Source organism: Lathamus discolor, chromosome 16 (assembly GCF_037157495.1).
Source record: "Lathamus discolor isolate bLatDis1 chromosome 16, bLatDis1.hap1, whole genome shotgun sequence".
Taxonomy (NCBI): Eukaryota; Metazoa; Chordata; class Aves; order Psittaciformes; family Psittacidae; genus Lathamus; species Lathamus discolor.
Genome location: NC_088899.1, coordinates 6668275 through 6680175, shown reverse-complemented (window position 1 = coordinate 6680175; position 11901 = coordinate 6668275). Strand labels below are relative to the sequence as shown.

At 65.1% G+C, this 11901-nt stretch overlaps 3 protein-coding genes across 5 annotated transcripts; 1 reads left to right on the top strand and 2 right to left on the bottom strand.

Annotated features, from left to right (window-relative positions):
• Positions 1-20: 20 nt before the first annotated feature.
• Positions 21-2509, bottom strand: RPL22 (ribosomal protein L22). Its single transcript, XM_065696277.1, has 4 exons — positions 2402-2509; positions 1715-1819; positions 971-1095; positions 21-252 (listed from the first exon to the last, which is right to left on the bottom strand). Exons 1-4 carry the CDS (start codon positions 2411-2413, stop codon positions 108-110), a joined length of 387 nt encoding a protein of 128 aa, XP_065552349.1. The 5' UTR covers positions 2414-2509; the 3' UTR covers positions 21-107.
• Positions 2510-2779: 270 nt separating this feature from the next.
• On the top strand, positions 2780-10097 carry RNF207 (ring finger protein 207). Of its 3 annotated transcripts, none has more exons than XM_065696479.1 (18): positions 2780-3252; positions 3723-3913; positions 4008-4140; positions 4219-4363; positions 4492-4573; positions 4645-4720; positions 4809-4934; positions 5021-5067; positions 5194-5266; positions 5336-5404; positions 5481-5549; positions 5620-5741; positions 6522-6711; positions 6788-6973; positions 7051-7102; positions 7176-7293; positions 7367-7447; positions 9441-10097. In XM_065696479.1, the coding sequence occupies exons 2-18, from the start codon at positions 3723-3725 to the stop codon at positions 9460-9462; spliced, it is 1782 nt and encodes a 593-aa protein (XP_065552551.1). In that variant the 5' UTR covers positions 2780-3252; the 3' UTR covers positions 9463-10097. The 3 variants fall into 3 exon arrangements, with proteins under 3 accessions (XP_065552551.1, XP_065552550.1, XP_065552549.1); XM_065696478.1 differs by lacking the exon at positions 9441-10097 and adding an exon at positions 7611-7835 and having other exon boundaries at positions 2782-3252; XM_065696477.1 differs by lacking the exon at positions 9441-10097 and adding an exon at positions 7533-7835 and having other exon boundaries at positions 2788-3252.
• ICMT (isoprenylcysteine carboxyl methyltransferase) lies at positions 8222-11782 on the bottom strand. The gene is made up of 5 exons (XM_065696480.1): positions 11550-11782; positions 11161-11249; positions 10910-11079; positions 10028-10245; positions 8222-9557 (listed from the first exon to the last, which is right to left on the bottom strand). The coding sequence occupies exons 1-5, from the start codon at positions 11772-11774 to the stop codon at positions 9375-9377; spliced, it is 885 nt and encodes a 294-aa protein (XP_065552552.1). The 5' UTR covers positions 11775-11782; the 3' UTR covers positions 8222-9374.
• Between the last annotated feature and the right edge of the window lie 119 nt (positions 11783-11901).

Here is an 11901-nt window from a genome sequence, read left to right as displayed (position 1 = left end):
CAGCCCGAAAGAGCCGCCGGTGCCGCCGCCGATCGCGGGCAGCGACATCGCTCCCCGCCGTTTATTGCAGGCAAGCTGTAACTGTACAAAAAGGGCCACAACGCGGCTCAATCCTCCTCCTCCTCTTCTTCCTCGTCCTGGTTGATCTGGAAATAACGGAGCTCGTAGCTCTCCTTGCTGTTGGCCACCACGCGCAGCCAGTCACGGAGGTTGTTCTTCTTCAGGTACTTCTTGGTCAGGTACTTCAGGTACCTGCGGGGGAGGAGATGGGTGAACACTGCTGTGTGACCCACACCTCCACAAAGCAGCTGGTTTTAGGAACCACCTAAACCACCACTTTTAGGAACACCAATCCCTTCTCCCATGGGCCTCCACTGGAGCAACGTGTCCCATCGGGCACAGCAAGGCTGCAGCCAGGAAACAACACAGGTAACAGTGCCCCTGCCATATGCAGCCTCAGCCCTTGTAGGCTGTATCCACAGTGCCATACCCTGAACCCACCAGCTCCACACACTGCGGTGAATCACGGCTGAGGGTTGCCAGGACGTGCCGTGTGCGGCACCGACATGCAATGACAACAATGGGTGAAACACGGATGCTTACAGAGCTCCGGCTGCCTCACCGTGCCTCCACGGATGCAGGAAAAAACATGTCTGTTAAGGCCAACCGAAGGAATGGCAGCTAGGAGAAGCTGGTAGAGGGCAGGAGCCCAGCGAGGGCACTGACACGGGAGTGAAGAGCTCGGCTGTAGATCAACCTGAACCCCAGACTCTTCATCTTTCCACTGCACCACTGCCAGTCTCTTCCCCCCAAGGAGCAGTCACCAAACCAAGCGTCACACAGCATTTAACAAGGAAGGCCTGGCATGACTCCGGCACCAAGACACCTCTTCCCCACAAGCCCTGCTGCCAGCCAGGCTCCCCTCTCCACACTGGCAGCCGCAGGACATGGGGCAGCCCCATCACCTCACCTCTTTGAGAAGGGAACCTCCGACGTGACCGTGATCTTGCTCTTGCTCCTCTCAATGGTCACCACGCCCCCGCCCAGGTTCCCTGCTTTGCCATTCACCTTGATCCTTTCCTGCAGGAACTGCTCCTGCAAGAGGCACACGCCACTGAGCCAGGGCTAACCAGCCCCCAACCAGACAAGGCCTCCCCTGCTGCCTCGTGCCTGAGCTTTAGCTTTTTCTTAGAGCTGGGGAACAGACCCACGCTATGCCCAGGGGAAGCGGAGGAAAGCTGCCTCCCTGCAGGCCAGGAAGCTGCGAGCCCATCAGTGCCCCCCACCCCTAACCCAGCCAGCCCACTACAAACCATGAGGTTCTCAAGTCCGAATGCACCAGATGAGCAGGGCAGGGACACATTTCCTGCCTTATAAGGAGAGAGCCAGCCAAGCAGCAGCTGGGCTCAGCTCCTCCGAGGACACCTCAGCCACAGCCGAATTAAATCAGGCTGAAACAGCCCCACCATCGCCCACGGTGTAAGAGAACACTGGCCCCATGACGGATGAGCAGTGCTGCTGTGCCACAGGCAGCGAAGACACTGGCATTTCAACTACAAAGTGTTTAAACACAACCATGAACCCGCAGCCCCCCTGCTCTACCGGGTGCTTCCCAGTGGCGCAGGCTTTTACGCTGCACCGTGGCGAGGGGCAGAAGCAGCGCCGGAGGGGCCGCGCTGGCAGCACACCGACGGGAGCGGAGCCCCACACTCACAAAGTTGGCGGCGTCCATGATGCCGTCCTCCACCGGGTGGGTGCAGTCCAGTGTGAACTTCAGCACCTGCTTCTTTTTTTTGCCACCTTTCGCTGCGGGCTTCTTCTGCAGCGGAGGAAAGAGAGAGCCGTGAAGGATGGGGGAAGGCAATGAGGCACAGGGAGGAGAACGGGCAGCGGGCCGGGCCAGGGGCCACAAGCCCAGGCAGAGGAAACAGGCACGGGCCGGGGGCCAGGCTGGGGGCAACGAGAATGGGCCGAGGGCCGGATGAGGGACAAAGGGAACGGGCCGGGGACCAAACTGGGGGCAACGGGGCCAGGCGAGCCCCGGGTCGGTACCAACGGGGCTGAGCTAGGAGCCAGGCTGGGGCCGAGGGGAAGGGAAACGGGCCAGGGGGCCGGGCCGGGGCAACGGGAGCGGGCCGAGCTCCGGGCCGGTGGCAGCGGACCCGGGCCGTGGCGGAGCGGGCAGAGGGGAAGGCCGGGCGGCCGCACGCAAGCGCTCGGCGCGGTGGGCCCGGCGGAGGCCTAGGCCCAGCTCCACGCGCTGCCCCGGGGCCGGGCGCTGCGGGGCCGGCGGGGCCGGCCCGGGGCAGGAGGCTCGGGGCGGGCGGCGGGGGCGCGGCGGGCCCGGCGCGGGGGTGCCGGGGCAGGGCTGGGGCCGAGGCCCGCGGCCGCCGACACTCACCACGGGCGCCATGGCGGCTGCAGCGCAGGGGCAGAAAGGGAGCGCCGCGCCGCGCGCACGCGCGGAAACACCCGCGGGCGCGCACAGCGCATGCGCCGGCAGCCGGGCCGCGCGCCGAGCCCCCCAGCCGAGCGCTGAGAGCGTCGACGGCGCTTCCGGCCCATCCCACGCGCGCAGCTCCACTGCTCCGGTGAGCAGCTAGTGCTGCCTGGGAGGGGGGGCGGGGCTTAGGGGGGCGGGGCTTCAGGGAGAAGGGGCGTGGCTTATGGAAATGAGAGCGTCCCTTGGAGCACGTCTCTGGTGATGGGCGTGGCTTGTGGGTAAGGGGCGGGGCTTGGGGAATGGCGCGCCTTCCGGGGCTCAGCCCGGCGGGGCCCGATCCTGACCGGAGCATGGGGCGCAGCGGGGGCCCCCGTCAGCCTGCGGGGACCAGGGCCCTGAGCCCCGGGCACTGCCCATGGCAGCACCCCGGGGCGCTGTGCTGCTGGTGGGGTGCCCCAGTGCCTGCGCCCCAAACACCACCCAGCGGGTGCTGCCCACCGCAGAATGCACCGGCCCCGCTTGGAGGCATCCCCAGGCCGCACGGGTGCCCATGTCGCCGTAGGTGCCCATGTCCTCCCAGCGCCGGTGCCACGCAGTCCCGTGCCCCCCACCCCTGCACCCCACTGACAGTCCCTGCCGCAGGCACCGAGGAGCACACAGGGGCTATTTTTGGGCCGTGGCGCAGTGGCGGTGCCAGGGGCCCCACATCACGGGGACGGTGAGGCCCTGCTGCCCCGGCAGCGCTCTCATTCCAGCCGGAGCACGGGGAGCAGCAGCACGGCCGATCCCCCGGCTGCAGACAGGGAGAGGTAAAGCCTTTGCCCAGCCATGGTGCCCCGGTGCTGGGATAGGGACTCCGCAATGTGTGGGGCTGGGCTACGAGGGCAGGGGATGCCCCATTGCGGGGGATGCTCCCTCCTGGGGGTCACCCCCGCCACTATCCTGGGGTATGCTGTGCTGCAGGGGACACCCCATCCCGGGGGATGCTTCTGCTATGGAGACACCCTGTCCTAGGGGACACCCACACCAGGGGATGCTCTTACCCTAGGGTCACCCACATTGGGGGAAACCCCATCCCAGGGGATGCTCCTGACACGGGGACACCCATGCTGGGGTCACCCCACTGCATGGACCAGCGTGTTCAGGGCAGCCTCGTGCCGTGCAGCTCATAACCTAAAAATAGGCACCAGCTCACAGGCCCTGCAGGGAAGGATTTGCCTTTGCCGCGGTGCCGTGTGGGGCTCAGAGGGTGACACAGGGCCCTCTCTCTGCCCCACAGATGTCTGGAGGCATTTTCTCCCCACTGGGGAGCTGCTCGGAGCTGGAGAAGGCCAATTGCCACCCGCTGGTCTGCTTGCTCTGCCATGAGCCCTACCAGCACCCCTGCCTGCTCGACTGCTACCACAACTTCTGTGCCAGCTGCCTGCGGGGCCGCGCCAGCGACGGCCGCCTGCGCTGCCCCCTCTGCGGGTATGGGATGGACCCTGCCATGGGGGGACGCCGGGACCCCCATCGCTGCCCCTGCCCTGCACGGGTGTCCCCATCCCAATCCCCATCCCCACAGGCACCCCTCGGTGGTGAGGGGGGGCACGGGGCTGCCCCCCGTGGACCGGCTCCTGCAGTTCCTGGTGGACAGCTCTGCCGACGGTGAGGAGGATGTGCAATGTGCCAACTGCGACCGGCGCTGCGCCAAGGCGGTGAGGGCAGCGGGGCGGGCAGGGCGGGCAAGGGACCCCCGATGGGGCCGTGCGTGCCAGCAGCATCCCCTCCTGCAGGAGCTGGACACCATGTACTTCTGCAACACGTGCGGGCAGCCCCTGTGCGCGCCGTGCCGCGAGGAGACGCATCGGGCCAAGATGTTCGCTCGCCACGAGATCGTCTCCCTCTCCAAGCGCACCAAAGACATCCACAAGAAGTGCCGTGAGTGCCACGCCACACTGTGCCATGCTGCACCGCGCCAGCCTGCCCTGTGCTGCACCGTGCCGTGCCAGCCTGCCCTGTGCTGCACCGCGCCATGCCAGCCTGCCCAATGGCCCCATCCCTTGCAGCACTGCACGAGGAGCCCTACATCATGTTCTCCACCGAGAAGAAGTCCATGCTCTGCATCAACTGCTTCAGGGACATGCAGGGGTGAGCAGGCCCGGCCCCATGCCCACCCTCATGCCCCATCCTGGTCCATATCCTGACTCCCGTGCCCGCAGGGAGAGCCGTGCGCATTGCATCGACATCGAGACGGCGTACATGCAGGGCTGCCAGCGCCTGGACCAGGCCGTGATGGTGGGCACTGCCAGCGGGTCCGGGGGGGTGAAGCAGGGGGGCACGGTGCTGCCTGCAGTGCCACAGACACCCCATTGCCCCCCGCCAGGCCGTGAAGGAGCTGCAGACATCCACGCGCGAGGCCATCGTCCTCCTCAAGGCCATGATCGAGGAGGTGCGCAACAGCGCCAGCGAGGAGGAGGCAGCCATCAACTCCCTCTTCGGCCGCATGCAGGTGCGGGGCCATGCACCCATGGGTGCCCAATGAGCACGGGCATGGTGGGGTGTCCATGGGACATGGGGTGTCCGTGCCGTTTGCAGGAACAGCTCTCCGAGAGGAAGAAGGCGCTCCTGAAAGCCGTGCAGAGGTGAGGGGCCATGGGCTGAGCATGCTCCTAGGGGTGTCCCTCACCCCCAGCGTGTGTTGGGGTGCCCCGGGGCCGGATGCTCCCTGGTCCCCCATAAAGGCTGGGCCATGCCCTGCTCTGCTGCAGCCAGCACGAGGAGAAGGAGAAGGCGTTCAAGGAGCAGCTCGCCCACCTCGCCTCGCTGCTGCCCACCCTGCAGGTAGGGCCCTGGGGTGGGCAGGAGGCCCCTGTGCCACGGATCGCTGTGATCACACCTCCCTTTGCACAGGTCCATCTGGTGACCTGCTCCGCATTCCTGAGCTCCGCCAACAAAGCCGAGTTCCTGGACCTGGGCTATGTGAGTGGTGGCATCGCCACGGGGCGGGCAGAGCAGCCCATGGCAGCGCCGGGCTCACCACACCGCTGCCTTCCAGCAACTCATGGAGAGGCTGCAGAGGATCGTGAAGCTGCCGCATCGCCTGCGCCCGGCGCAGACCAGCAAGGTAGAGCCCTGCCGTGGCCGAGCCCCTGCCCACGGGCACCGCAGCCACGCTCACCCCGTCTCACCCCCAGATCAACAGCGAGTACCGCGCGGAGTTCGCCCGCTGCCTGGAGCCGCTGCTGATGCTCAGCCCTCGCCGCTCCGTGGTGGGCAGCGCCAGCGGCATCGGCCCCGGCATCACCGGCACCAACATGTGAGGCACTGCGAGCGCATCCTGCGGCGCGCCCCCCGTGCCCTTGAGCCGGTGCCCCGGGCGCGATGGGGACACCGCAGCTGCGCTGACGAACGGCAGGCGCGGGGGCTTCAAGTGACACTTCTGGGAAGCGGGGGGACGGGCAGGGGGGCCCCGGAGCTGCTCCCGCTCCCGCGGCGCCGCGGCCTCCGTGCCCGCCACTATTTTTAATCAGAATTCCAGGGAAGCGCCCGCCCGTTCCTCGCCCGGGATATATTTAGGCCCGTTGATGTCACGGCAGCACCGGCGCTGCCAGGCACAACCAGCCCGAGGGGACAAACAGGCGCTGGCACCCCATGGGGACCGCTCCTTGCCCCTGGCCGGGCTCGGTGCCGTGGGGTGGCTGAGCTCCTGGGGGCTGCACGGTAGGAGCGGTGGCGTGGGGCAGCAGCGATGGGGCGGTGGGAGCACGGGGAGGCTGCGGAATCGGGGGAGAGAGGGGCCGGGAGATACCTGCGATGGCAGAGCGAGCTGCATCCTCCCCTTTAGAAACCAGAGTGTGCCGAGCTCTGCTGCTTTCTGGTCCCAAAGCCACAGGCACTGGGAGAGCAGCCCATGGAAAGCTGACTTTAGGGTGGTAGAAGGCAACCCTGTGGGCTCAAGGGAGGGGTGTGCGGGGCTGCTGTGTCCCCAGGCACACTGGGGGCGAGGGGCTATGGGCTGAGCTGGTGACACAGCCCCCGGCACCTTGCCCTGGCCGCTGCTTTCTTGCAGCACCCCACTGCCACCCTCTCCATGCAGGCTCCCCGGCGGCCAATGCTCCAAGACCCTCATGGTGCCCGGCTGCCCCCCCGACGGCGATAAGATGTCCACGGGCCCCCTGGTGCGGAAGCCGACGATGCACCGGTACATCAGCACCAAGGTCCTGCTGGCCGAGGGGCGCGAGACCCCCTTCGCCGAGCACTGCCGCAACTACGAGAACACCTACCGGGTACGGAGCGCGGGGCGGGCGCGGCGCCACGGGGCAGGACGGTGCCGGTGATGTCGGGGTGATGCCGGCCCCACAGATGCTGCAGACGGAGATCCAGGGCCTGAAGGACCAGGTTCAGGAGCTGCACCGCGACCTCACCAAGCACCACTCGCTCATCAAGACGGAGATCATGAGCGAGATCCTGCAGAAGTCGTTGCAGATGGACGTGCAGATCGCTGCTCACTACTCCGCGGTGGAGATGATGCGCAGCGTCTTCGAGGAGGTACGGCCGGCGCATCCCGGAGCAGGGTCCCTCTGGGCTGTACCACGGTGTTCCACCCGGCTCCCTCTGCCTTCCAGGTCTGGGAAGAGACGTACCAACGGGTGGCCAACGAGCAGGAGATCTATGAAGGTATCAGTGATGCTGCTCCCCTTGTGCCCCCGCTGGGTTGAGGCCATGGCCACAGCAGCTGCTCTCTCCCCAGCCCAGCTCCATGACCTGCTGCAGCTGCGGCAGGAGAACAACTGCCTGACCACCATCACCAAGCAGATCGCGCCCTACGTCCGCTCCATCGCCAAGGTGAAGGAGCGGCTGGAGCCCAGGTGAGGGGCACGGAGGGGTTTGTAGGGCCGGGAGGGGGACACGCACCCATGGCTCACACCCATCCCACCGCAGGCTGCAGGAGCCCCGGGAGCCCAAGGAGGAAACAGCACAGATGCTGCTCAAGATGTGCGACGACAGCGAAGCAGCACCAAGGTGCGTGACCGAAAGCGCTCGGGTGTTGAATCCCCCCCCATCCCTTTCCCAGCCGGACCCTGCCGAGGCACCTTCCCCTCCGCAGGGACCCCTTGCCCGGCGGCAGGGAGGGGGCTCCGGCCAGCGCCGAGGGGGGGTCCCCGAACAGCAAAGATTGCCACAGGGGCCAGCAGAAAAGCGGGGCTGAGAGCGGCGCCCGGACAGAGCCTGCGCCATAGAGCCCAGCACTGAGTGCACGGAGCCACTTTGTGCCATGAGCAAGGGAAGGGCAGCCCGGGCACAGTGCACCAGGAGCCTGCCCTGGGGCACTGTGTTGGCCTGAAGACATCAATGTCTTGATGCTGTCCCTCTTGCGTGTTACAAGGGAAATAAAAGGGCGCAAAGCGCAGGGTCTGCTTGGTTCTGTGGCTCCGGGCACAGCTTGGGGCTGCCATGCAAACATGGGAGGGGAAAACCCCAACCCCTGGTGCAGGACAGAGGCAGGAGCTTGGCCCAGGCTTGGGATAATCCCGTCACCCAGCACCGGAGCAAAACAATCCTGTGCTCTGTGCATCAGCGCTACTGACAGCATCCCAGCGGCGCAGGGGTAGGAGGTGATCTCTTACTGCAGCTCGTCCTGTAGCTTTGGGCACCGTTCCTGTCCCTGCTGAGTTCTGAGCTTCACCCTAAAGTGTTCTGCAAACCCACTGGGGTATAAGCCAGGAAGGGTTCCCGGTTTGCTGGCCCCTGGCCCCTCCAGAGACCCCCAAATAACCACCAGACAGAGCTTGGCAATATTTTCTCTTGGTTTTTATATAAAAAGAAGTCAAAATCAAACCAAAGCATTTCCATCAGCACCCCCCTTTCCTGAGCCATTCCACAGCAACCTCCACCAAGGCACCCTGCAAGCCTCAAGCATGAACTGATGAGCAGCTCGTTTCCATTCCAGCTAGGAAGAATTAACGTAAAACTCAAGAAAACAGTGATCCTCTTTGGTATAGAAGGACAGGGTAAGTTATACCACAAAGCTCGAGGAGGAACCATTTCCAAAATGGTAATGTCTAAAATAGCATTAGCTAGCCAGACTTTATCCCCCTTTGGAGAATTCCCCTAGAAGCAGCTCCTACCGGCGCCGACATCCCAGCTATGGCCCATAAAAGCAGGCAAGGATCTGGAGCTCTAAAGCCCTGGGAAAGCCCAGCAGCCGCCGTCCTTTCCCCACCCAAACCCCGGGGATCCCTGCAGCCCGGCGGCAGCGCGGCAGGAGAGGAAGCAGCGCGATTTGGAAGCAGGAAGAGGGAACGGAGGCGATGGGAACAGCGGCTCCCGAATCCGCAGCAGCAGCCGAGGGAGGAGGGAGCAGGAGCCGATCTCCTGCCACGTTTCAGAAGTGCTCGGAAGGGTTCTCCCTGTGAATGCTGATGCCTGGGATGGAACTGGCCGGTGCCGCTCTGCCGGCTTCCCAGCAGGCGGAGGGCAGGTCCCTGTGCCCGAGGAGCTGGAGCCAGCTCCTGCACTCACCCCAGCAACAGCTTGCGGAATGGGGCCTGTAGAGATTAACGCTGTGCCACCGGCTCGCAAGGTCAGGAAGCTTTAAAATGGGATTATGCCGCAGGAAGGACCTGCTGCCCGGCGCCTTTCCTGCATGGGGAGGGCAGAGCTGTGCCCGGAGGCCTTCCAGTACAATTCAGCAGGCAGGAGGGCTCCGTTCTCTAGGGTCGCTACAGGCTAAGTTATCTGGAAGATCCCTGAATGTGCAACAAAGGACTGATCTCGAGGAGAACGAAGGAGCTTGTGATCATGTATTGACCCGCAGCCCCTCGCCAGCTCCTCCTGGGCAGCCGGGATTCGCCATCAGGCTGCTCCCGGCGCCTGTGCCACGCGTCCTCCCTCGCCCCGCGGCGCCTGGAGCCCAGCGTCCGCTCTGCCAGGCTGGTTTTCACCTGCATTACAGCTCCACTTTGACTCCTTTAATAAAAGGCAGACCCGATGGCACCTTCCTTTTGTACTCCAGGTACTCTTCTCCGAAGAAGTGAATGAGGGTGATCTCCTCCTCCTCGATCCGCTCCCGGAAGAAGCGCCAGGATGCCAGGGCATAGCCCACCACACAGATAGGGTTGCAGAGCAGGACCTGCCAATAGACAGCACCATTGTCACCACCAGAGAAACCAGGGCTGCCACCGTCCCCACACACTGAGCAGTTCACCCTCTGGCCAGGACTCTTAGATGGAGTTTTCTTTGTTGTCCAGCATAGGAATGGTGTGTGGCAGGAGTAAGGTTGAGCCTCAGAGCTCACAGATGCATTTTGGCCCTAGGGGTGCAAGGGAACTCTGAACACCAGCTATAGGCAAGCAGAAGATCACACCCCGAGCTTTCAGTGGTGTTCTGCCTCAAACCCTGGCCTTACCACCCCTGCATATTCCACACATAAAATCAAGGTGATGGGGTCCTCCCAAAGATCACTGCTATGTGCTGGTGGGAGCCAGATCACCCCTGCTGCTGACCACCAGCGGTCTGCATCGCATGTGGGGTGTGGGGCAGCATGAAGAAGGAAAACCCCAGTTATAAAATGAGAGTATCTGAGTGCGCTGTATACGGTACCTGTGTTCCAATACTCCAGTAAAACCATCCCACGTAGGATGGGTGCCGGAACCACCCGTAGACCCCACTGGTCACCAGAGTATGAGTATCTGACTTCTCGTTCTGCACAATGTGGTTGAAGTTGGAGCCGGCCGTGAGCATGGCTGCTTTCCTCAGGCAGTCCCCGAAGATCACCATCAGCAGCCCCACGGTGCTCAGCCAGGTGATCTGCTTCAGCTCTGCAAGGCAACAAGGACGGGTCACAACGTGGCTGCACTGATCACGGTAGAGATGCACGGGGTTGGGTGGGCTTTTCCCCAGATCCCAAAGCACGACAGTGGGTAAACCACAGCCAGTGTTCTGTGTGCTGCCATCCCAACACCAAACCAAACAGAAGCAGGAGCTCCTGGCACGGAGTCACCCCAACAGAGTCTGTACGACCTAAAGGGAGCATGGCTCTCCAGTGTGGAGTCAAGATGTGCTCAATCTGGGTACGGGGAGCTCTGCAGCTGTTATGAAGCAGGGAAGGAGAACATCTCCCCTCTCGCAGGCAATAGGAAGCACTGCAGATTGACCAAGGTTTTGTTGATCTGAATTTATTCCAGGTCAGACGAAGGCACCCAGATATAACTGGAGCATTGCTCTCTGTGCCACTGAAGCAGCTCGAAGCGTGCGGGTGGAAAACCCACCACACGGCAAAGACAGCCTTACACGTGAGAGCACAGGGCCGCTCCCTGTGCCCCCCCCAGGGCCAAAACTGGCTTTCAGCACAGAGAGATCAAGGCTGCAGCAAATCCCTGCCCTGCTCTCAGCAGGGCTCAGCCAGGCAGGGCTCCTGTCGCTACCAGGCACACGGGTCCGTGCAGGCGGCGGGGGGGAGCCTGGAGGGCCACAGGGACCGACCTGGGAACAGGATCTTCTCCAGCGTGAACTCCACCCAGGAGGAGAGGGCGGCCAGGTTGTACTCGAAGCTGTGGTTGAGCAGGAAGGAGTCCAGCGAGAGGCTGCGGGGGTTGTTGATGGCCGTCACCAGGTACTCGGAGTAGTGGAACAGCGACAGGGAGCACATGTACCTGCGGCGAGCAAGCAGGCAGCGCGGTGCCGGGCCCCGCACGGCCGCGCCGGGCCCCGCCGCCGCTCTGCCCGCCCCTTACCAGCCGAAGTGCCGCCAGGCGGAGCGGCCGGCGCTCAGCAGCAGCCCGCAGCCGAAGGCGAAGCCCAGGAAGCAGGCCCGGACGGCGATCTGCGGGCACAGCGGAGGAGGAGGGAGAAAGGGACGGAGGGGAAGCCCCGCTGCCCCCCTCCCCAGCTCCTCTGCCCCCTCCCCACCCCCGCTGCCCCCTCCCCAGCTCCTCTGCCCCCCTCCCCAGCCCCTCTGCCCCCCCCCGCCCCGCTGCCCCCTCCCCACCCCCGCTGCCCCCTCCCCACCCCCGCTGCCCCCCCCCAGCCCCGCTGCCCCCCTCCCCAGCCCCTCTGCCCCCCCTCTGCCCCTCTGCCCCCCCCTCCCCAGCCCCTCTGCCCCCCCGCCCCGGGCCCCCCGCACCTTGTAGAGCGGCCGCGGGTAGAGCAGCAGCAGCGCGGCGTTGACCCCCGCGCCGTGCAGCGCTATGGCCATGCGGCCCCGCAGCCCCGGCGAGCCCAGCAGCGCGGCGGGGGAGCCCAGCGCCGCGGGCAGCGCCGACACCGACGCGCCCAGCAGGAACGCGGCCAGGCTGGCGCGGGCCTCCCGGCCCAGCCGGCCCCGCCACCCCGCCGCCGCCGCCATCATGGCGGCGCCCGCTCCGCCCCGCCGTCGCCTGGGAAACGGGGCCCCGCCCCGCGCATGCGCAGTGGGTGCCCGGGGCCGGGGCGGGGCTTGCTGCGGGCATGGCCGCCGGTCGGCACCGGGCAGGGCC

Bases quoted from the DNA above. Each gene is read 5' to 3' on its own strand.
- RPL22 (XM_065696277.1), bottom strand. The intron at 1,096-1,714 runs GTGAGTGTGGGG...TGCCTCTTGCAG, and splicing joins TCATGGACGCCGCCAACTTT to GAGCAGTTCCTGCAGGAAAG. The intron at 253-970 runs GTGAGGTGATGG...CCTCCCCCGCAG, and splicing joins GAGGTTCCCTTCTCAAAGAG to GTACCTGAAGTACCTGACCA.
- RNF207 (XM_065696477.1), top strand. From the start codon at position 3,723: ATGTCTGGAGGCATTTTCTCCCCACTGGGGAGCTGCTCGGAGCTGGAG. The intron at 4,574-4,644 runs GTGAGCAGGCCC...CCGTGCCCGCAG, and splicing joins TGCTTCAGGGACATGCAGGG to GGAGAGCCGTGCGCATTGCA. The intron at 4,721-4,808 runs GTGGGCACTGCC...GCCCCCCGCCAG, and splicing joins GCCTGGACCAGGCCGTGATG to GCCGTGAAGGAGCTGCAGAC.
- ICMT (XM_065696480.1), bottom strand. From the start codon at position 11,774: ATGATGGCGGCGGCGGCGGGGTGGCGGGGCCGGCTGGGCCGGGAGGCC. The intron at 11,250-11,549 runs GTGCGGGGGGCC...CTGTGCCCGCAG, and splicing joins ACCCGCGGCCGCTCTACAAG to ATCGCCGTCCGGGCCTGCTT. The intron at 9,558-10,027 runs GTACCGTATACA...GTCTATTGGCAG, and splicing joins ACTGGAGTATTGGAACACAG to GTCCTGCTCTGCAACCCTAT.